Source organism: Lithobates pipiens, unplaced genomic scaffold, assembly GCF_037356315.1.
Source record: "Lithobates pipiens isolate NorthernLeopardFrog02 unplaced genomic scaffold, aLitPip1_a1.2 Scaffold_18, whole genome shotgun sequence".
Taxonomy (NCBI): domain Eukaryota; kingdom Metazoa; phylum Chordata; class Amphibia; order Anura; family Ranidae; genus Lithobates; species Lithobates pipiens.
In genome coordinates, this window is record NW_027507758.1 from 23,786,307 (window position 1) to 23,811,390 (window position 25,084).

General features: G+C 44.2%; 1 protein-coding gene across 7 annotated transcripts in view; it reads right to left on the reverse strand.

Annotated features, from left to right (window-relative positions):
* PLCB4 (phospholipase C beta 4) overlaps positions 1-25,084 on the reverse strand; it is a 524,177-nt gene that overhangs the window by 28,990 nt on the left and 470,103 nt on the right. For 6 of the 7 annotated variants that reach the window (XM_077485485.1, XM_077485487.1, XM_077485482.1 and 3 more), the window contains one exon: positions 21,711-21,786. The exons of the other annotated variant lie outside the window; for it this stretch is intronic. In XM_077485485.1, coding sequence (XP_077341611.1) covers positions 21,711-21,786 — 76 coding nt within the window. The remainder of the gene's footprint in view (positions 1-21,710; positions 21,787-25,084) is intronic. 7 annotated transcript variants of the gene reach the window in all.

A 25,084-nucleotide genomic window follows, 5' to 3' on the forward strand; every position in this document is an offset into this window, starting at 1 on the left:
GGCTTTTAGCGGACAATCCGGTCTTCTGTATGCTAGTCCGACGGACTAAAACCGACGCCAGGGCAGCTATTGGCTACTGGCTGGCTGTGAACTTCCTTATTCTACGTCATCACGTTCGAATCCATCGGGCTTTTGGAGTGATCGTGTGTGGCCCAGTCCATTTGAAAGTCTGGCGGACCTCAGCTGCAAAGTCGGTCGAAATTTCCGCTGGACCAAGTCCGTCGAAAAGTCCGGTCGTGTGTACGCGGCATAAGCCTTCTTCTCTCTAACCAAAATTAAAATGTTTTCAAAACGATGATTCTAGTAATTGTAGCAAGATCCGGTGGACATGACCAACCGCAACTGGCCTTGTGCTGAAGGCTCTGTTTTGGCTCTCTACTCACCTGTACACACCAATAACTTTTTTTTTTTTTTCACTTAATCAGAAAACTTCCCTTCAGAATGAATCACAACTTTGTCTTTCAGAAACTTTTTTTTAACAAGCACAATGTTTTTTTCATTATTTGTATGGAAAAGCTCTAGGTTAATTATGAAGCCAGCACAGTCCCACTCACAACTCCTACACTCTGTCTGCTCCGTGTTCCGTGTGAGCAACCAGGGGGTACAGCCGTCTCACAGCCAATTATTTTGTAATTTGACTTTATTTACAGTAACAAAGTAACTCCATGAATTTAAATTAATACAGGAAGTCATTCTGTTTTCTGCAAAAATAAGCATCCTTCCACTGGCTTCCACCGGCCCAACGTATAACATTTAAAGCATATAAGAATAATGAGAGAGAAAAAGACCAAGTGGTCCATCAAATCTGCCTAATTTTTATTTTTCTTAAATTTTATTTCATAATATATATATATATATATATATATATATATATATATTTATGGTATGGAGCCCTCTGACCGATACGGTTAAGGATGACAAACAAGGTTAACATAAACTCGCTTACTTGAAATGGACCTGAAAGTGTGCCCTGGTCTAACGTACGGTATACCAAAATAAGGGGGCATACCCTAGATAGAAAGTGGGTGATAAATGAAATGAATATGAATGGGGAGAAAAGAGTACTCTCATGAGGAGTATGATGCTTGAGAAATGCCCTGAAAAGGGGGATGGGTGGGTGGGTATCGCGCACCGGAACCGACGAGGAGGACAGGCGAATGGGCTGGTTATATATTCCACCGGGCTCCTCCCATAATTTCAGGCCAGCATACTGGCCTTTCTATTTATGGTATGGAGCCCTCTGACCGATACGGTTAAGGATGACAAACAAGGTTAACATAAACTCGCTTACTTGAAATGGACCTGAAAGTGTGCCCTGGTCTAACGTACGGTATACCAAAATAAGGGGGCAAAATCATTCAGGTAGGGGTTGTATTTTATTGATCCAAGTTTGTTACTGGGTGCGCTCGACAAAGGCCTGGGTCATCTCCGCTTGCGGATTGGGTATGTAGCGGGCGAAACAGGTGGACCTCCATCTGCCCCACTTCTTGATAATGTGAGTAGGACAGAGGTGAAGGACACCCGGGAGTATCCTGACACGTTGCACCGGGCAGCGTTCAGGGGTTTAGTGAGAAATGGCAGAAGAGGACTAACTCCTGGTTGATCAGCCAAAAGGGGCCGACAGGCGCGTGAAAATGGCGACCGGGTACCGACGGTTGTTGGACTTATAGCGGTGTATGTCCGAACCCGAGCCAAGCTGCTGCGTGTTGGAGACTGCTAAGTGTAAGGCGAAATGGTCTTTGTATCGGACCAGGTGGTGCTGGTACAGCATGCGTGCCGTGAGGCTACAACAAGTAAACTTGCTTGGCCGTAAGAAGCCGGGGAAGGCGAGGTGTATGGCTGCTTGTAAATGACACCAACGTGGAGAGCGAAAAGGTGAAGTAGCCAGGAAGTCTGACGTATTTCTAAACGTCTCCTGTGATAGGCGGTCGTTTTGGTGCCGGTCATCGGCTGGCGCTTCCTGGATACCGCGCGTAACAGCCCGAACGGCGTGGTAAAATAGGAAGGGTACGGTAGGGTCCTGGAGGGACGTAAGATGTTGTACACCGGTCATGTATAGCCGGATCGTATTAAAGGATGACGCCAACTGCGAGTGACAGTAGGAAATGAAGGCTGTGACTTGCTTGACACGGGACGTCTCTGTACTGTGACACGTGACGAAGTTGGTTAAAGGCCCTCCAGGCTGATTGATAGGCCTTGAGGGTATTGCGGGAAAGGGAGTGATCAAACGAGTTGGGTAGCCGCTAGGAGGTGAGGGGCTAACCCAGGGTCAGTTGAGACCAGTCCGGGATAGCTGCTGATGTTGGTCCGGCTCCGGGTACCTGAATGAAAACGCGACAAGGTTAAAGCGGGAGAGGGCGTCCGCTGCCTGATTGAACTTACCGGGGATAAAGGAAGAATGGATGTTGAACTGAAACAACAACAAGAGCTGGACCAGTTGACGTAGGAAGTACATACCACCAGAGAGGGCGCCTTGGCGCAGCCAGGAATTGCCAGTAACTGGGGAGGCCAGGGAGCTGCGAGCCAGAGGTGGCCAAAAAATCAGCGGCAAGCCCGTGGAGGCCGCTGCGTCAGTCATCACCTGGGGAGAAAGGGAAGACGCGAAGGGAATGAACAGAGAGACGTCACTCCCAGACGATAGGAATTCCTCCCGCATAGCAAGGACTGCTATTGCCGCGGGGACCCGGCTGAGGACTTGCTCCGGATCCTGTGAGAGAGACAGTAAGACCAATCGGCGTGACACAGAGGCGCGACCCCTGAGGGATGACGTGCATAGGGACGCTCGACATACCGTGAAGGGACTGTAGGTGTCTCTTGGATGACTAAACTGGGGAATCTGCGAGGGTATTATGTGTCCGTAAAGATGGCAGTTGTAATGGGCGAGCATTGGCCGAAGATTATGGGCTGATGCCTCTGGACGCATCGTAGTGGGGATCTTGCTGTATGGGCTGTAACAACAGATGGTTCTCCGAGCATGTAAGAATAAGAAATGTTGAACGCTGGCTAGAAATAGCCTGGGCGTGCTACGGAAGAAGCCAGTTGCGTGTGACAACATGATCCTGGTGCGGACGGAGGTTGAACTCAACTGTCCCAAGGAAGAGACAGCCGGACAGGCGACAGTGAGTGGCTTGTAAGAAAGGCCACAGGAGACGAGTGGCCAATTAAGTGCTGCTGAAAATGAGGTGTAGCCAGTTAGCGTACCACTGAGAACGTGCTTGCAACAAACGATTGCAAGAAGTTATGCTAAGTCGCGAGCCTTGGCATGAGTAAAGGTTGTGTTTGTACGTGTGCTTGCGACAATTGCCCGGGAGTTTGTCGGAGGAGATGTGTACGTGGTGACTGCGAGCAATTCGCGTTCCGCATGTGCACTGCGAAGACTGCGGGAGTTATGCTTGCATGTATGTTAGGACGCGTGCTTGCGACGGTTGCAAGATGTTACTCAGTATGCGTGCTTACCATGATTGCAAGATGTTATGCTAGGACGCGTACTTGCGACGGTTGCAAGATGTTACCCAGGATGCGTGCTTGCCATGATTTGCAAGATGTTATGCTAGGACGCGTGCCTGCAGCGATTGCAAGGATTTACAGTAGGCTTCGTGGGTAGCCAGGCCGGAAAAGACAGAAGTCCATCCGGTCCAACCACAATTGAAATAATAAGGTATCACACCACCCGACACCCCAATTCTACGCCCGCAGCTGATCCAGAGGAAGGCAAAAAACCCCAACAGAGCATGGCCAATTTGCTACAGTAGGGGAAAAAATTCCTTCCTGACCCCTCGAGAGGCAATCGGATTTTCCCTGGATCAACTATGCCTATAAGTATAAGTACCCTGTAATACAACGAACATTTAGGAAGGTATCCAGGCTTCCCCCAAAGCAACCTATTGAGCAGGCAGAAGTGCCTGCCAGCAATGATTGCCATAAGTTGAGCCCGGACATCAGCTTGCAATGATCGCAAGAGGCTTATGCTTGAATGCGTGCTTGTCATGACTGTAAGAGGTCTACGCTCGAATGCGTGCTTGCAACGATCGCTAGAGGTGTATGCTCGAATGCGTGCTTGCGACGATTGGAAAAGGTCTATGCTCGAATGCGTGCTTGCAACGATTGCAAGAGGTTTATGCTCGAAAGCGTGCTTGCAACGATAGCAAGAGGTTTGTGCTCGAATGCGTGCTTGCAACGACCGCAAGAGGTTTATGCTCGAATGCGTGCTTGCAACGACTGCAAGAGCTCTATGCACGAACGCGTGCTTGTAATGAGTGCAAGAGGTCTAGGCTCGAATGCGTGCTTGCGACGACTGCAAGAGGTCTATGCTCGAATGCGTGCTTGTAACGAGTGCAAGAGGTCTAGGCTCGAATGCGTGCTTGCGACGACTGCCAGAGGTCTCTGCTCGTATGCGTGCTGGTACAATGATTGCGATTAGTCTATCTCTGGATGCGTGCTTGCAACGACTGCAAGAAGTCTGCGCTTGGATGTGTATTTACGACGATTGCAGGAAGTCTGCGCTTGAATGTGGAGAAAAACAACGCAACACGCCTAAACGAAGCTGTTTTCCTTTTGAGGCAACTTTATAATGAAATGAGGCCGAGGAGCAAGGCCCCCCTGGTAGGCATCCAGACCGCATGTGATAGTGAGATGAGAGAAGCTGCCATGACAGAGATCCGGATCGCCATGCCACAACTTTGCGACTGAGCACGAAACGGATTCTGGAGCATGTACTGAAATGAGGCCGTTCCTGGGGCACGCCGAGACGAATTTGGTACACCGAAGTGACTATTCGTACCGGAACGTGATAAGGTGAAATGAAATGAAAACCCATGACAAAGACAAGAATCAGAGGACGAGGCCCTTGAACCAAACGGATGAATCCTGTCCTTGGAGCATGTACTGAAATGAGGCCATTCCTGGGGCACGCCGGGATGAATTTGGTACACAGATGTGACTATTCGTACCGGAACGTGATAGGTGAAACGAAATGAAACCCATGACAAAGACAAGAATCGGAGGACGAGCCCTTGAACCAAACAGATGAGTCCTGTCCTTGGAGCATGTACTGAAATGAGGCGTAACAGCTGGGCGCACCGGAACGAATCGGTGCATAAATAAATGCGACAGGATTCGAATCGGAGCGTAATAAGTGACCGAAATGATATGCCATGACAGAGATAAGATTCAACGACTGGACTGATGGTTACAACAAAGAATCCGACTCTGGAGCATGTACTGAAATGAGGCGTAGCAGCTGGGCACACCAGAACAAATCGGTGCATAAAAGAATGCGACAGGATTCGAATTGGAGCGTAATAAGTGACAGAAATGATATCCCATGACAGAGACAAGATTCAACGCCTGGACTGATGGTAACAATAAAGAATCCGTCTCTGGAGCATGTACTGAAATGAGGCGTAGCAGCTGGGCACACCAGAACGAATCGGTGCATAAAGAATGCGACAGGATTCGAACTGGAGTGTAATAAGTGACAGAAATGATATCCCATGACAGAGACAGGATTCAACGACTGGACTGTAGGTTACAAAGAATCCGTCTCTGGAGCATGTACCGAAATGAGGCGTAGCAGCTGGGCACACCAAGACGAATCGGTGCATAAGAGAATGCGACAGGATTCGATTTGGAGCGTAATAAGTGACAGAAATGATATGCCATGACAAAGACAAAAATCAGGGATCGTGCGTGAACCTGCGAGTGATTCAGTCTCTGGAGCATGTACAGAAATGAGGCCAAACCCTGGGGGCACTCCAAAGCGAATCGGTGCACCAGAGGTGCAACAGGATTCGCGCCGGAGCGCGACTAGTGACAGAAATGATTCGAAATGGAAGAAATGACTGGGAGTGAAATGAATTGGAATGAGATCGAATGAAATACATAACATAACTGCATGAATGAAGGGATATTCGAATTGAAGCAGGGCAAGCGAAACGTGCGGACTGCTTGCCTTGTCGTAACAAGCAGTTGGCTGTGAGTCGAACGATTCGACCGATACTAATAGAAATGCTCGGGCAGTCGAACGGTTTCGAATGCCGTACCTGCGAATGAATCGCCTGACGTGGCGTAATCGAACGTGTCGAAAAAGTGATAACGACTGCATCGAAAGTAGAAAATAGCGACATGCGTACGAGGCCACAGAAAACATTCGATTTGAAAGCAGCGAGCGGCTCGTGAGTACAGGGAATGTTGACGGTACATCGAATACATGAATTGAAAAAGGGGGTGCCGAAGCCCTACCTGCGACAGCCAGCCCGACGTGCAACGACAAATTCGACGGGTACGGCGACACTCCGACGGCGAAACCGACGGACGCTGCTGAACGGGAAGACGAGCTGTCAAGACGGGGACGAAAAATGCGGGAACTGACGAACGGGCTCACTGCGTCTGGTCTGAATGGCCGGCGCTTGATACCTGACGTATCGGGTATCGCGCACCGGAACCGACGAGGAGGACAGGCGAATGGGCTGGTTATATATTCCACCGGGCTCCTCCCATAATTTCAGGCCAGCATACTGGCCTTTCTATATATATATATATATATATATATATATATATACACAGAAAATACACACTATATTGTCAAAAGTATCGGGACGCCTGCCTTTACACGCACATGAACTTTAACCACTTGCTTACTGGGCACTTAAACCCCCCTCAGTCCCAGACCAATTTTCAGCTTTCAGCGCTGATGCACTTTGAATGACAATTGCGCGGTCATACAACACTGTACCCAAATGAAATTTTTATCATTTTTTTCCCACAAATAGAGCTTTCTTTTGGTGGTATTTAGTTACAGCTCGGAGTTTTATTTTTTGCTAAACAAACAAAAAAAGATGCAAAAAAATAAAAAAATAAAAATCATGTTTTAATAGTTTGTTATAAAATTTTGCAAACGGGTCATTTTTCTCCTTCATTGAAGTGCGCTGATTAGGCGGCACTGATGGCTGCATTGGTGGGCACTGATGGGCTGCATTGGTGGGCACTGATGGGCTGCATTGGTGGGCACTGATAGGCTGCACTGGTGGGCACTGATAGGCTGCACTGGTGGGCACTGATAGGCATAGTTAAGGCGGCACTAATAGGCACAGATAAGGCGGCACCGATGGGCACAGATAAGGCGGCACTGATGGGCAAAGATGGGCACAGATAAGATGGCATGGATGGGTGGCACGGATAAGTGGCACGGATGGGTGGCACGGATGGGCACTGATAGGTACCACTGATAGATGGGACTGATGGGCACTGATAGGTGGCACTGATAGGTGGCTCTGATAGGTGGCACTGCTGGGCACTGATGGGCGGCACTGCTGGGCACTGATGGGCGGCACTGCTGGGCACTGATGGGCGGCACTGGGTCGCAGCACCTTTGAGGCAGATTGTGGGCACTGTGGGTGGCACTGCTGGATGGCACTGTGGGTGGCATTGTGGGTGGCACTGTAGGTGGCACTGTGGGCACTATGGGCACTGATGGGGGGCACTGATGGGGGGCACTTACTTTTATTCAGGATGGCACGGCGGTGGGCAGGTGGGCACTGGCAGGGGGCAGGTGGTCAGCTGTATTGCTGGCCGTGATCGGGACTGATGTCCCGATCACGGCCGCCGGTGATCGGCTTTTTTTTTCTCTCCTCGCGCTGTCAGCGCGATGAGGAATAATAGCCGATTACCGGCTCCGTTATATCACATGATCAGCTGTCATTGGCTGACAGCTGATCACGTGATAAGGGGTCGGGATCGACCCCTTGCACGGATCGGTGATCAGGCGAGTCTCACGGACTCGCCGATCACAGAGCGCGCCGCGCGCGCCCCTCAGGGGGCGCGCAGGCCGCTCGTATCCGGGACGACGTCAATAGACGTTGTCCCGGAAATGTAGGTCCGCGCTAATGCCGTCATTTGGCAATAGCGCGGATCTGTAGTGGTTAATGGCATCCCAGTCTTAGTCCGTAGGGTTCAGTATTGAGTTGGCCCACCCTTTCCAGCTATAACAGCTTCAACTCTTCCCCGGAAGGCCGTCCACAAGGTTTAGGAGTGTGTCTATGGGAATGTTTGACCATTCTTCCAGAAGCGCATTTACTTAAAGTGGATGTAAACCCAATGTCATCCTTTCTAAACTACTGCCATAGGGGTTATCTGGAAGGATATAGATGCCTCCTGAATGTATCTTTACTTGTGAAATGTCTGCCCTCTGTCTGCTATGATACCCGAAAAACTGTGGGTGGGTCTGTTCTCTTGAGCTCGGTGAGTGGAGTCGTGATGTCAGTAGATTCCCCGCCCACCTCTACACTCCCCTTGTCAATATGCATTTTCTCCTGTGTATTTCTTACACTGAACTTCTGCTATGATCACTAACATCCAGTGAAAAGACAGGAAAGTAACCACATGACTTCAGCATGCCAAATCATGCTGAGGTGTGGAACAGCCAATCCTGGCAGAGCAGCAGAAGAAAAGAGTGGGAGGGAATTAAAAAAATAATGCATGTCTCTTAGGCTAGTGCACGAGATATGTAAATCACCTGTCACTCACAGCAAGGGGGAGGATTTGACAAAGTTTTTCTCTGTTTGTCAAGATTTATCTCACTGAACAATAGAAGAGGATTGCTCAGAGATGGAATAACTCTTTGTGGCAAGACTGGGCTCAAATTATATCTTAAATAGGAAATCTTATACCCTACATTATAATTACATCCACTTTAAGTCCCAATACTCCAATAATTTAGCTAATATTAAGTGTATGTATATATATATATATATATATATATATATATATATATATATATATATATATATATATATATATTTTTTTTTTTTATTGAAAAAAGGGTTCCAGTATATATTCATATATATATATATATATATACTCACTTTTGTGAGATACTGTATATATATATATATATATATATATATATATATATACATACATCTCACAAAAGTGAGTACACCCCTCACATTTGTGTAAATATTTTATTCTATCTTTATTCTATCTTTTCATGTGACAACACTGAAGAAATGACACTTGGCTACAATGTAAAGTAGTGAGTGTACAGCTTGTATAACAGTGTCAATTTTCTGCCCCCTCAAAATAACTCAACACACAGCCATTAATGTCTAAACCACTGGCAACAAAAGTGAGTACACCCCTAAGTGAAAATGTCCAAATTGGACCCAATGTGTCAATATTTTGTGTGGCCACCATTATTTTCCAGCACTGCCTTAACCCTCTTGGGCATGGAGGTCACCAGAGCTTCACAGGTTGGCACTGGAGTCCTCTTCCCCTCCTCCATGATTACATCACGGAGCTGGTGGATGTTAGAGACCTTGCACCCCTCCGCCTTCCATTTGAGGATACTTATACTTTTTAAGTAAAGTATTTTTTCAATTTTATTTGATATATATTTTTTCTTTTTCCTGTTCAAATATTTTATTGAAAAAAGAGTTCAAGTACAGAGGTGCACTTAATATTGTGATAGGTACATGTTTATAAAAAGTTTGATATATTTTCTTTTATTTAATAAACTATTAACAATATATAGAGCCATTCACAGATCTGCCCCAAGCTACATCACCAACCTTGGCTCAAAACAGCAACCAAACCATTCTCCTCTCCTCCAATCAGACACAGTCATTGTTCAGGTATTCAGACAGCTGAATACAATAACCACCAGTGCAGATTCCTCCAGCCATGCCATTTAGCATTAAATCTTTTCTGAGCTATATATAATGCAGTATTAATCCCGATGTCTGTGTAGAGGCTTTCTCTCAGGGCAGGGCTCAGCCCTCCCTTCTCAGAGCTCAGGCTGCTCAGCTGTCAGTTAATTGCCCCTGTGACGACATATTCGGCAACCCATCACAGTTTGCTATGGAAGTGACGTTCCGTCGCTGCCATATTGCTACACCCCACACTCGCCCACAGTAAGGATACACTAAGAAGGGGTAAAGCGGACATCTTGTTACACCCACCGGAGTTTTGCATTTTACACGTATTTATAACAGTAAAGTCAGTTTCTATAGTGAAATACAGAACTTACAACTCCGTCTGACTACTTAGATCTTGAATTTTAAAAGCAGCGGCAATCCTGCTCATCTCACAGGTTTGATAATCTGACAGAATTTCGTTGCTTTTAAAATTCAACATCACAAGTAGTCAGACGGAGTTGTAAGTTCTCTATTTCACTCTATAAACTCACTTTACTGTTATAAATATGTCTAAAATGCAAAACTCCGGTGGGTAAAATGTCTGCTTTCCCCCTTCTTAGTGTATCATTACTGTGGACGAGTGTGGGGTGTATCAAGATGGCGGCGATAGAACGTCACTTCCGTAGCAAACTGCGATGGGTCGCCGAATATGTCATTACACCACCAGCATAGATCATTCCTCAGTGACTCACCTCAGTGATCATATCCTGCTCGTTAACAAGCCCTGCTGGCTATTTAAGCTGTGTGGATTAGATTTCCTGTGCCTTCGCCTTGGTCAACATATCTAGAGACTCTCTGCTGTGTTCCTGTTGAAGAATTGGCTGGCTGACGTCCCTTCTGGTTCCTGATCCTGTCTGCTGCTCTGACTATGCTGATCTCTGGCTCCCTTGTTTCCTGGCTTGTTCTGACTACCCAATTTGGGTAATTCCGTGGGAATTACAGACCAGTTAGCCTAACATCAATAGTATGCAAGCTCTAGGAGGGGGTGATAAGGGACTATATACATGATTTTAGTCAAGAGAACGGTATCATTAGTAGTAATCAGCATGGATTCATGAAGAATAGTTTTTGCCAAACCAATCTATTAACCTTCTATGAGGAGGTGAGTTGCCATCTAGATAAAGGAAGGCCCGTAGATGAAGTGTATCTGGATTTTGCAAAAGCATTTGACACAGTTCCTCAGAAACGTTTACTGTACAAAATAAGGTCTGTTGGCATGGACCATAGGGGTGAGTACATGGATTGAAAACTGGCTACAAGGGTGAGTTCAGAGGGTGGTGATAAATTGGGAGTACTCGGAATGGCCAGGGGTGGGTAGTGGGGACCTCCAGGGTTCTGTGCTGGGACCAATCCTATTTAATTTGTTCATATACGACCTGGAGGATGGGGTAAACAGCTCAATCTCTGTATTTGCGGACGATAGTAAGCTAAGCAGGGCAATAACTTCTCTGCAGGATGTGGAAACCTTGCAAAAAGATCTGAACAAATTAATAGGGTGGGCAACTACATGGCAAATGAGGTTTAATGTAGAAAAATGTAAAATAATGCATTTGGGTGGCAAAAATATGAATGCAATCTATACACTGGGGAGGAGAACATCTGGGGAAATCTAGGATGAAAAAGGACCTGGGGGTCCTAGTAGATGATAGGCTCAGCAATGGCATGCAATGCCAAGCTGCTGCTAACAAAGCAAACAGAATATTGGCATTAAAAAGGGGATCAACTCCAGAGATAAAACTGTAATTCTCCCGCTCTACAAGACTCTGGTCCGGCCGCACCTGGAATATGCTGTCCAGTTCTGTGCACCAGTCCTCAGGAAGGATGTACCGGAAATGGAGCGAGTACAAAGACGGGCAACTAAGCTAATAAAGGGTCTGGAGGAAATTAGTTATGAGGAAAGGTTGCGAGCACTGAACTTATTCTCTCTGGAGAAGAGACGCTTGAGAGGGGATATGATTCCAATTTATAAATACCGTACTGGTGACCCCACAATAGGGATAAAACTTTTATGTGGAAGGGAGTTTAACAAGACATGTGGCCACTCATTAAAATTAGAAGAAAAGAGATTTAACCTTAAACTATGTAGAAGGTACTTTACTGTAAGAGCGGCAAGGATGTGAAATTCCCTTCCACAGGTGGTGGTCTCAGCGGGGAGCATCGATTGTTTCAAAAAACTATTAGATAAGCACCTGAATGACCGCAACGTACAGGGATATACAATGTAATACTGACACATAATCACACACATAAGTTGGACTTCATGGACTTGTGTCTTTTTTCAACCTCACCTACTATGTAACTATGTATACAGATTGTCTCACACAGCTTAACTCCCTGTTACCGTTTACTAATAATGTTCTGGCCACAGTATACTACAGCTCTACTCGACTGCAGCGCCGTGTCTCCCCATGACTTTTGTTCAGTACACACAGAGTCTGGAACTGCTGCCTACTATTCAGGGCACAGAGAGAGTGCAAAATGACAGGTTGTGTGGTGAATGATTGCAAATAGAGAAGAGCAGGGGCCCATAGCAGCATAGTAAAAAAAAGTCATACGCTTGGGTGGGCATACATATGTATATACAGTAATATACACGTGTGTGTGTATGTATATATCCCCAGAGAGCCCCCCACTTACATCAGGTTCCCTGGAGAGCCCTCCACTTACATCAGGGTCCCCGGAGAGCCTCCCCTCCCCTTGGGGACCCCTGCAGAGCTATGGGCCCCAGATTCGGGGATATAGCCCCAAAAGCCACCCCCTAGCGACGCCACTGGAAAAGAGTAATTTCATTAGCAAAAACACAAGCTGACCATGGCACACACCATCTACTACCCGATTCTCTCCTAGACAAATGTAGTAGCCGGTGTGTGCTGTTGTCAGCTTGTCTTTTTAGAAATGAAAGTCTTCTTCAATTGAAATCATTCCACTCTCCGTTCCCCTAAATATCAGGCAGTGGCCAGAAGATCTGGATTTTGTAAACAAAACAGGAGAGATGATGAGACAACACTGCACTGCGGACCAATGTTATGTCACCAATTGCAATGCAGGGCCCATAAAATGCCAAATCACATACAGGGAAAAAACAAAAACAAAAATATTTTGCTTGCACATGATTGGAAAATGGAAGTTGCCAAAGCTTCACCTCATTCAAAAAGCTAAGAAATGACTTTAGGAAATCAAACCCGTAGTGCTGCAAAGGGACTGCGCTTTAATATTCCTCTCTCTAAATGCAGCTCTATATCAGTTTTCCCTTGCTTATCCTTTGATCAGCTAACGTTCAGCAAAGGCTGCACATACAGCCCATCACTAGAGGGAGTATTTACAAAACAGTACAATAAATACAAGCAGTGAAATATGGAACAGCAAGCACACCAACATGTGAAAGTCACATAAAAAACAACCTCCCTGTTGCAACAGAAACAAGAACGTGTACTCAATGAAGATACGCTATAAAATGATTTTTATAACTAAATGATGATTTCTATTCTAGGCACACCGATTCAATACCATTTCCATAAAAGAAGTTTAGTTGACATGCATTTAAATATGCATGTAGCGCTGGTGACATTTAACAGATGCAGGCGGAGCGGCACGGAATCAGTGGAGGTGTGAAAGGTTAATACAAAGACGGTTAAAAAAAAAAAAAAAACGCCTGCAATACACAAAAAGCCATAATTAAAATAAAATTAAGATAAGGTTTAAAATGGTTAACAGATAAACTAGGATGAGCCATCAGAAGACCCTAGATCTTAACTGATACCAAATCCTACAGCTTAACACTGAACAAGGGAATATTTCAATTACATATGTGTAATGTAACGAGAAAGGAAATTGAAGTGCCACACCACTACTAAGAGGACCGGATACAACTTTATTCTATTAAAAGTCAGGGGGTACCATTCAAAAAGTATCAAATGCGTTTCAAGGGTTTGAGAGCGCCGCCACCCCCCTCCCCTTCATCAGGGCTTGACTGAACAAACTAGAAGTGAATTTGACCTACAATGGTATTTGTGAAAGCAGCCTGTTTGGCACCAAAGGCCTGTGCTTATAATTCCCTCTCGGACCCCTAAACACGCTGGCTACTTCTTGGATTGTACCCCTAACTTTCCATGGAATTAAATGATATCTGGACCTCGTGTGGCACTTCAATTTCAATTTGTTACAATACGCCACAAGCCAAGGAGACTGTGGACATCCTCTGGGGTGTATAAGCCACCTGCCCAGGAGCCAGATCATTTTCACCAACATCATTACATAGGATAACCCTATGGGTCCAACGCTATCTTTTCACTTTTTTCAAATATGTGTGTACCAGACATCCTTATAGTTTTAGAGTCCCTTGTTTTATTGTACAGAGACCCTATTTGTGTATGTATAGGGTGCCCGCAGCCACGCCTCCTTGTTTATTGACCGGTTGGTACCCGCCACCCTGATAGGGGTCTGGTAATCAAGCTCCTGCCCCTTTTCCTTTTGGACTAGAGGCTATAATGTAATAATGTTGCTTGTAAAACCCCATGAATTGACCATCCTGGATGCCTTGTGGCAAATGAAAGCAGGGATATAAGAGCCTTTTTGGTTGCTTCACCTTGTATTGCCAACAGTTGGTACTCACCACCCTGGTAATTGTCTAGACTAGGGGCTATGATATCATCACATTTCTTGCATGACCCCGTGACCACCCCGGATGCCAAGTTGCCAAGTTGTGATAACAACTGAATAACTGAAAGCAGGGACAAAGAGCCTTTTTTGGTGCTTCTCTTGGTATTGCCAAAAGTTGGTTCTCACCACCCTGGTAGCGGTCCAGTAGTCAATCTCCTCCCTCCTTCTTCTTTAAGACTAGGGTCTATGATGTAATCACATGGCTTGCATGACCCCATGACCTAACTGTCCCAGATGCATTGGTACAACTTAATGAATGAAGGCAAGGGACTTTTCAGTGTTTTCCCTGGCATTACCAACAGCAATAACTCAAGCCTATCCCATGGTGGTGCTATACATTAATTTACTATCACGTGGAATTAAAATTTCTCTTGCTATAAAGAGGACTGAAGAAATCATATGACCATGATTTTTAGGCCTCGTTAACATATGATGGTACTAAACACACTTTGCAGTGGATTGCATTTCAGAGATATATAGACCTGGTTTACAAGCATTCAGGAGGTGATACAGCCACTTCCTGAATGCCTGGGGCTTTTTTTTCCAATCCCAAGAGATCTTCCAGCCCAACGTTTCTGACCTCAATGGACATGCTTTGCATGTGGCACCGCTTGCCAAACATTTAATGCGGTGTAAAAATTGCCACACTGCGATACTGCTGTGACAGTGTACACCAGTGTTTCTCAATTTCAGTCCTCATGGCCCACTAACAGGTCATGTTTTCAGGATTTCCCTCAGATGAAACACCTGGGGTAATTACTAAGGCAGTGAAACTGATCAAATCACCTGTGCAAAATAATGGAAAGCCTGAAAACATGACCTGTTAGTGGGCCATGAGGACTGGAATTGAGAAACACTGGTGTACACAAACCTGTGGGTAGGTAGTCAGGATGGTGGTAAAATGTATTAATTGCCTGTTTTTCCAACTTTTTTGCCACATGTGTAAATCATGTTTTTTGTATGTAGTGTATGTGGGATGGGGCACTTATAATCTTTTGGCTATTTATTATATCAATAATTTTTCAATCAAGAGGCCTGAATTTACATGCATATTACTTGGCGGCTCTTCTCATGCACGCACACAATTGGGTAATTTCTGAAAATGTTCTTGCCTTTGTAGTCTTGGAGGTGGCATATTTAGGATCCTATGAATCCTTAAGGAACCTTTTGTATAGAGACGTATAGGCACCCTTTACCCTTACCCTCTCTAGGAAAGCATAGCACTTAACTGTATCCAAAAACTCTTCCACCTCCAATTGCTGGTCTCATAACACTCCCCTATGGCTCAACCCTACTCTGCTGGAATTTAATTGGATTCCAGAGCCTGTTTGGGCGTCCAGGGGGATCCAATCTCCTGGTCATATCTGCAAAGGAGGCACCCTAGCATCCTTTATTAAGCTGAAACAACTATTTGGACTTCCCAGCTCCCATTTCTGTAGCTATCTGCAACTCCTCCATGCATACCACTTTCAGTTTGGAGCTTCTCCATTGGATCGTATCTACTCTGAGTTAGAATCTTTATTGAGAGACATTTCTCTTGGTAAACCCCTATCCAATATCTGTAAGTTTTTCATGACCTCTGTTCATGATAGCCTGAAAGGGCTTCAATCCAAATGGAGAGTGGATGTGGCAGATATGGATGAGTTAGACTGGGAGGAAGTATGGGAATACCCCTTCCTTCAGCTGGTTGCTGCCAGCAATAGACTGATCCAATTTAAATTGTTGCACAAAGCCTACTTGACGTCACATAGATTAAATAATATCTATCCCTGGTTTACCCCCATTGCTCACAGATCTGAAAGTTTTGGTCCAAAGTCACTAAATTTATTTTCTCTCTGACCACAATTCCCATCCCGATGAAAGTAAAATATTGTTTTCTAGTACTGGTTGGTTCCCTGACCTTTCACACAGCAACAAAGACTCTCCCCTGCTTGCTTCTATTTTAAGCCAGGGAGGCCATTGTATTGACATGGAAATCTATCTACTCTGAATTTCTGGAAAGCTTTAATAAATTCTGTTATACCACTTGATAAGGCCACTTACATGTCTCGTGGATTCTCTAGTAAATTTAATAAGGTGTGGGACCTTTGCTTGGATTTGTCTGCCACTGATGAGACATAGCCAGACTTACACTCCATGTAGGACAATCCTCTACTGCAGGGGTCTCAAACTTTCTAATTAAAGGGCCAGTTTACTGTCCTCCAGACTTTAGGAAGCTGTGTGATCTTTGGTTGGATTTGTCTGCCACCGATAAACATAGCCAGACTTACAGTCCATGTAGGACAATCCTCTAGAGCAGGGGTCTCCAAACTCTCTAATCAACAGGCCAGTTTACTGTCCTTCAGACTTTAGGAGGGTGTGAGACCTTTGGTTGGTCTTGTCTGCCCCCGATAAACATAGCTAGACTTACAGTCCATGTAGGACAATCCTCTAGAGCAGGGGTCTCCAAACTTTCTAAACAAGAGCTTCAAACTTTAGGAGGGTCCAGACCGTGGCCAGCGGCGGTGGAAAATGTCCCAGCACCAATGGGTGGAAACATTGCAACATCTTTTGTGTCAGTGAGAGGAACTGTGCCCCATTGTTGGTGTCATTGATAAGAATGGTGTCCCATCATTGGTGTCAGAGGATGAAATGGTGCCCCAAGGGCTGGGTGAAAGCAAGCAAAGGGCTGCATCCAGCCCCTGGGCCACAGCTTGGAGACCACTGCTCTAGAGGATTGTCCAAGGGGGCAAGGATAATGTTCTGTTTGCATTTTAAATGATACTGCTATTGAGAGTTGGTAATAGACAAACCCTGAATCATCCTCTTCTCTACAGTAATTGGAGGTGTGTTCTAGTCTTTCCTGATGCCTTACCCCTGATACGTGGAACCCAACAGAAGTTTAGATACTGCATTTTAAGCTTACTTAAGCACTTAAGCCCCGGACCAATTTGCAGCCAAAGGACCAGGCCCCTTTTTGCGATTCGTCACTGCGTCACTTTAACTGACAAATGCGCAGTCGTGCGACGTGGCTCCCAAACAAAACTGGTGTCCTTTTTTTCCCCACAAATAGAGCTTTCTTTTGGTGGTATTTGATCACCTCTTCGGTTTTTATTTTTTGCGCTATAAACAAAAATAGAGTACCAATTTTGAAAAAAAATCTATATTTTTTACTTTTTTCTATAATAAATATCCCCAATATATATATATATATATATATATATATATATAAAAAAAAATTTCCTCAGCTTAGGTCGATACGTATTCTTCTACATATTTTTGGTAAAAAAACATCGCAATTAGCGATTGATTGGTTTGCGCAAAAGTTATAGCGTTTACAATATAGGGGATAGTTTTATAGCATTTTTATTAATATTTTTTTTTTACTAGTAATGGCGACGATCAGCGATTTTTTTTTTGTGACTGCAACATTATAGCGGACACATCGGACATTTTTGACACCATTGTCATTTATACAGTAATCAGTGCTATTTAAATGCACTGATTCCTGTGTAAATGACACTGGCAGTAATGCAGTTAACCACTAGGGGGCAGTGTAGGGGTTATGTATGACGTGATGTGTTTTTTCTTATTGTATGGTACACCGAATATCTCCTAAACTTGCTGTGTTTAGGAGATATTCCCAAAGGATGCAGGTGACTTCACCGACTCATGCTCTCTGAAGTTTCGGCATACATTTTTCAGAACCAGGAACTAATCAATAAATGGGTCAGTTATTAGCTTGTGTCAGGACCCGGGTCTGAACCTGTAAACTCTGCTCAGCCATGTCTCTTCTTGCTAAGCCACCTAGGATGCTGGACAGTTCCCTGGACAAATCCTTAAAGGAGAAGTCCAGCCTGAGCTTTTTAGACTGGGCTTCCCCTAAGGGTCACAGGAGTGCAATTTGTTTTGCACTCTTGTGACCTGTTCTTAGCGGAAAGCGGGCTGAAGTCCGTCACTGCAATAAGTCGAGGTAGCGCTTCATCTTGTCTTAGGAAGTGTGGATCTGCCAGCTGCCTGGACTGATGGCAGTCTCAGCCTCTCAGAGAGCCTCTGAGATGGCCACTACCCACCCCTCTACAGCTCAGTACTCCAATGAGCGTGGAGAAGCAGAGCAGGAAAGCTGCAGACTGATAGTCAGCAGCACTCCGCTTGGGGAGGTGAGAGAACTGAGCCATTGGCGGTGATTTTTTTCAATGGTTGTAGTGAATATGTATCAAACACAAGGCCCACTGGCCGAATCTGACCCTCCAGGCTAATTCATGTGGCCCTCGCACCTCTCCTACATCTGCGGCACCCCAGAAGACAGACCTCCTCTGCCAGATGCTGCGCTTCCTCTGAGCAGCAATGGAGAGGGCTTGTCTCTGCCCCCCTGTCTCAGCAGTCGGCGGCAATGAGGATGACAGGACTCCTCCTAAGGATTCTGCGCAACTCTCTGCAGCCACAGCACCACCTATTTTCCGCCTCCCTGGTTTCAGCAGCTGACTCCTAACCTCCTCTTGTCTTCCTCCAGACCCTGCACTTTCTTCTTCCTAGCTCCACCCCAGCTTCTTCCCAGCAGCAGCACACGGTAAGTGGTAAGAGGGTTGCACAGTGATGTAAGGAAGCACCACCTAGTTGCAGCTGTAGCACCACCTAGTTTCCGCCTCCCTGGTCTCAGCTGCTGACTCCTAACCTCCTCTTGTCTTCCTCCAGACCCTGCACTTTCTTTTTCCTAGCTCCACCCCCAGCTTCTTCCCAGCAGCAGCACACGGTAAGTGGTAAGGGGGGTGCGCAGTGATGTAAGCCCTTGTACACACGGTCGGAGAATCCGTCGGAATGTGTCCTATCGGACCGTGTCATCGGATAATCCGACTGTGTGTGGTATGCATCGGACTGATTCCGTGGGAATATCCGTCGGACCCAATTTTCCAACATGTTGGAAATATTTCCCGACCAACTGGGCCAGTCGGACATACTCCGATCATGTGTAGAGAATTTTGATCGGACCAAGTGCCAGGCATGCTCAGATCAAATTCCTACATCAAAGCTATTGGCTACTAGCCTGATTGTAGTCCCATCGTAACAAAATTACGTCATCACGTTCTGAAAGATCGGATTTTTCGCCAACTTTGTCCGACCGTGTGTATGCAACAGTTTCGGACAAGATCCGACGGGCAAAATCCGACAGATTTGGTTGTGGAAATCTCCGACCGTGTGTATAGGGGCTTAGAGTGCACCAGAAGACAAATAGTGTAGCGCTTAAAAAACATGACGTGACACATATATGGAACAAGGGACAATGAACCCAAATAATCACACCTTATTTAATGGGGGGAAAAAAACATCTGCAACTGTGATAAACAATATAAAAAAGTAATAATGATAAATGTCCGAGAAAAATCAAGGTGACAAAAATCAAAATAGCAATGTTGCAAATGTGGTTCAAACTTCCTGTGAATATACCACCAGTGAACCAGGATGTATGGCTAAAGTGAGGAGTAACACCACCGCAAATTAGGAGGCTTACCAGAACATTTGAACCCACCAGAGCGTATGCTGCTTGAGTCAAATGGGCTTGTGTTGTATAGCCAACCACTGGGAATGGACACTAGAACCCTCAAATGGCTGGAACGGGAACACCCCGTTCATCTCAAGATGAAAGATGTCCTAGTAGATTTGTCTCATAAGAGACGATGATCAGATATCATAGCGTAACTGAGATGTTTAGTGCTTTGATACTGCCTTAAGATAGTCCGTGTCCTGAAACTGTAAGTCGGGCATCAGCAGTTCAAGAAGATGGCCAAAGTTGTTCTATGTATCTGTTTAGCAGCTGAACCAGTTGGTTTTGCCTCCGCTGGAATTGTTTCATAGTTTCATAGTTAGTAAGGTTGAATAAAGACACCAGTCCTTCCAGTTCAACCCGAGAGAGTGTCTACAATGGTCCCTATCCCTGTACATTGCACACTCACATCCATTCCTACCCTCAAGGAGCCCACAATCCAAGGTCCCCATTCATATACTAGGGTAAATTTTGGACAGAAGCCAATTAACCTACCTGCATGTCTTTGGATTGTGGGAGGAAACCGGAGTAAACCCACGCAGGCACAGGGAGAACATGCAAACTCCAGGCAGGTAGCGTCATGGTCGGGATACGAACCAGTGACCCTTCTTACTGCTAGGCGAGAGTGCTCACCACTACACCACTGTGCCGCCCTTATTGTTGTAGGACATGTAGAATTTAAAGAGTATCTTTAACCCCCCGGGTTGCTATATTGGCTTTCCAAGCATATTAGATTTGAAGGCTTGTAAGCACCTCCCCGTGTTCGCCGTGGGGGGGGGGGGGGGGGGCGGACTACCTTCGGGTGCCCCTGCTGTGCTGCTATAACCAATTGCTGGCTACTCCGGATGAGAATGATTGACTCCTCTCGAGGAAGCGGTCCTTACCACAAAACCTCTCCTTCATGTGTTAACCTCTAAAGGACCATTGCCTTTTTTAGTCTTACAGATACAACCGGCCCTCTGAGGGCAACCATAATGCTGATGAAATTGAGTTTGGCACCCTGGTTGTAGTTTGTTGGCAGTCCATTCATAAAAAAATGGCCTGCCTTACCACAATGCACCTCGACATTTGTGCATTAACGCACACCCTAAGAACAAGGGTGTTTTTAGGCCAGAGAAATAAAATATCAAGCCTTTTTTTCAGGTAACTTACTGAAGATAGAAGGAGACTCCCTTTAAACTGCATTTTTTCTTTCAATTCACATGAAAACCAGCAAAAAAAAAAAACATTTTCACTAATCATCAGATAATCACCAAAGATAAATTTGCATGCATAAAACAAATAAACCACAGATGTTGTTTATGGCCACACGGTGTGAGAGATAGAAACCGACACCATCACTAAGCGCGGAGAACAAACACACACCACCAAGTTCTTAAAAGCTTTAATGGATGCCATTCAAATCAAGCAGAAAAGAAAAATTAGATGACAAAAAAGCCGCTATCAGTTTTCAATATACAGACTTTAATAGTTTTAACGAATTAATTGTTTAATCAATCCAATTTACATAAAAAAAATTACAAATTAAAAAAAATTACAAAAAAATAAATAAAAAATTCTTGTATTTTTTTAAAAATATTTCCAATATTGAAAACTGTTTTGCGGTTTAATAGTAGAGTGATTACAGTGAAAAAAAAATTATTAAAAAAGATTCCCTTGGAATAAAGGTATGGGTGTCTAAATATTACTGCCCTTACACCTGTGTGATGGGAGTTTCATTTTCAAGATCGGCCGAATTTTCAGTGCAGTTAGTTTTAATTCCATGTTAAGAACGAGTGATCAGCGTGCGAAGATCCGAAATGAGAAGCTAAGGTGAATGATGGTTGACATTTTCTTACCTTGGATTTATGATCTGAAGTTAAAACCTGAATTTTATTTTCTGTTTCTTTCTTCATTTCAACACAGCTATTTCCTCTAAACAGCAAAATATGTTCCAGAGTTAGATATTTTTTCTCCCCGGAATTTTTTATTTCTTTTCTTTTTTTTTTTTTAACAACCACATCAATAGGTATTTCTTTAAATGTTAGCAACTTAACCAACAGCCTTGATTTCTGAACATGTAAAAACAGCAAGGGAAGTCCACTAAATCTCTGGCATGGAACTTAAAAAAAAGACTAATATTTTAATTATTAATTTTTTTAAATATATATTATTTTTATATTACTAAGTCACGTATTATCAAACTTGGTTTTTATTTATGTAGTTATTAATGAACTGTAATTTTATTTTTTATTTTTGCCATGTTAGATTTTGCAGGGAATTAAATGTTTCCATGTTATTGAGAAATATCAAGTGTATCTAAAGCCATACCTTTTTTTTCCCCCCATTTTGTATAGAGTAGGGAATAGGTAAACCCCTAGTATATTTTGAAAAGGGATGTGTATATTGCTAGCTATGCATGGTATACAGATCTGTCAGTATATAATTATTTCAACAAAAAACGGTGGAGACTATTGTCTTTTTAAATACTATTTGTAAGGAAAATGTGTAAAAAAAAAAGCTTGGATGGTCATCCACGAAAACAGAAAATTGTATCAAATACTTAATATAAATATATATGAATATTTTATTATAATTATTATAATATAAATAATATAATAAATTATATTATAATAATATAAATACTTAGGTCATTTTTCTTTCCTGGTGCCAATGCATGGCGCCAAGGAAAATGGAAAATTGTATCAAATACTTAATTTAATTTTCCTTTCCTGGCGCCATTCCATGGCAGCATACTACCACATGCATACTGCCACGTTGGCGCCAGGAAAAGCTATTAAAACATTATACACCTGTATTAGTTCTTCATAAAAAAAATGAGTAATGGTTGTTTTATAACAATAAAACTCTATAATATTTTACTTATTTTACGTGGATGACTATATAAACCTGTTTAATTATTATTTAAAAATGTATTATTAAAAAAAAAATTGCCACTTGTGTCCCAGCTGTTCACTTTGCAAGGGAAGTTGCTCTTTTCAAGGGAATTGACCCCCAGAGCTTAGTGAAGGTGGTGAAATTTCACTTTGAGAAGAATAATGAATACCCAATCACATGCAAGGAAGATAAAAAAAAAAACAGCATTTTTGCTTCCACATGATTGAATGATGGAAGCCAGCAGAGCGTGGCGTCACCACCCCACCTCTCAACCTTGTCCGGTCAGAAAACAATTTGCATTCATTGAGAAAACACAATGCATCCCCTGAATACAGCCTCCTGTATTCAGAGCAGCCGCTTGGCATGGGACCTGGAAGCCAGTGGAGATCACTCATGTAGCGGCATTTACTACAGTGATTTCTAGCTTTGAGGGGCATCAGCCAGGTATGGTATATGCATACTTACACCGGTCCAAGCTGGACTAATGTAACTATGTACGAGGGGAGGCCAAAAAGTTCTTGCCCTCACCATGATCTAGATGTGCTAGGGATCTGAAATTGAAGGTTTATAGAGGAATATCTTAGTAATATGCATGCCGATTTTTGTTTTTGTAGGTCGTGGTGAATTATAGTTAGAGCCAAGAGCAATGAAGTAGGTGTTATGCCGGACAAAGTTGAATACAGAGCCGTGATTAATAGATGAATGTTGCGCCTTAGCCTTTTTGGGGGTGGGTGATGAAGCATATTTCCATGTTTTACTAATTTCTTTAGTCTCAGGATCATATAGATATACTCAGCTTTCATCCATGGTCCATACACAGCTGACATCTCGTCATGGACTTCCCTTGAAGATGGAGGAACCTAATCATGGCTCGGTATTCAATGTAAAAAATTGGCCCCAGTATATGAATGTGAGTTGGGGACCTTGGATTGTGGGCTCCTTGAGGGTAGGGATCGATGTGAGTGTGCGATGTATGTGTGGAGCGCTGCGTAAATTGATGGCGCTATATGGGTACCTTAACCGGTTCCCGTCCAGCGTACGGCGATGTACGTCGACAGAATGGCACGGGCAGGCATATTGGCGTACATGTACGTCCAATCTTCAATGCCGCCCTGCCATCGGGAGCGCGCCGCTGGCGGCGCGCTTCCGCACTGGTCGGGACCCCCGTGAGTCCAGTCGCGGGACCCGCGGACTTGATCGCCGCGGGCATACCCGCGATCGTCTCACGGGACGGCTGAATGGAGGAAATGCCATGTAAACAGCATTTCTCCATTCTGCCTAGCAACTAGTGATGCTGATCTCTGCTCCATGTGATTGGAGCAGAGATCAGTGTTCACTAAATGAAAGCCCAACCCCCCCACAGTTAGTAACACACCCCTAGGAACACTTAACCCCTACACTGCCACCCACTGGTTAACCCCTTCACTGCCAGTGTCATTTACACAGGAATCACTGCATTTATATAGCAGTGATTACTGTATAAATGACAATGGTCCCAAAAATGTGTAAAAAATGTCCGATGTGTCCGCCACAATGTCACAGTCACAATAAAAATCGCTGATCGCCGCCATTACTAGTGAAAAAAAAAAATAATAAAAAATTATTAATAAAATGCTATAAAGCTTATTGCGATTTTTTTTACCAAAAATATGTAGAATACGTATCGGCCTAAACTGAGGGAAAAAAATGTTTTTCATATATTTTTGGGGGATATTTATTATAACAAAAAGTAAAAAATAATGCGTTTTTTTCAAAATTGTCGCTCTATTTTTGTTTATAGCGCAAAAAATAAAAACCGCAGGGGTGATCAAATACCACCAAAAGAAAGCTCTATTTGTAGGAAAAAAAGGACATCAATTTTGTTTGGGAGCACGACCGCGCAATTGTCAGTTAAAGCGACGCAGTGCCGAATCGCAAAAAGTGGTCTTGTCTTTGACCAGCAAAATGGTCCGGTCTGTAAGTGGTTAAATAAATAATATCTATAATAGGAGGAGCATCTTAATGAGACACAATGTACAGGGATAGGGACAATTGTAGACACGCACCCACACTCAATCAGGTTGAACTGGATGGACTGGTGTCTTTATTCAACCTTACTATGTAACTATGTATGTAACTATGTGGTCAGGCATGACGCCTATTCCATTTCTCTTGGCTCTAACTATAATTCACCACAACTTACAAAAACAAACATTGACACACATATTACTAAGATATCCACCTATAAACCTGCAAAATTTCAGATCCCTAGCACATCTAGATCATGGTGAGGATAAGAACATATTGGCCTCCCCTCGTAGAATAGCCATACCTGGAATTCTTCTTTATTTGACTG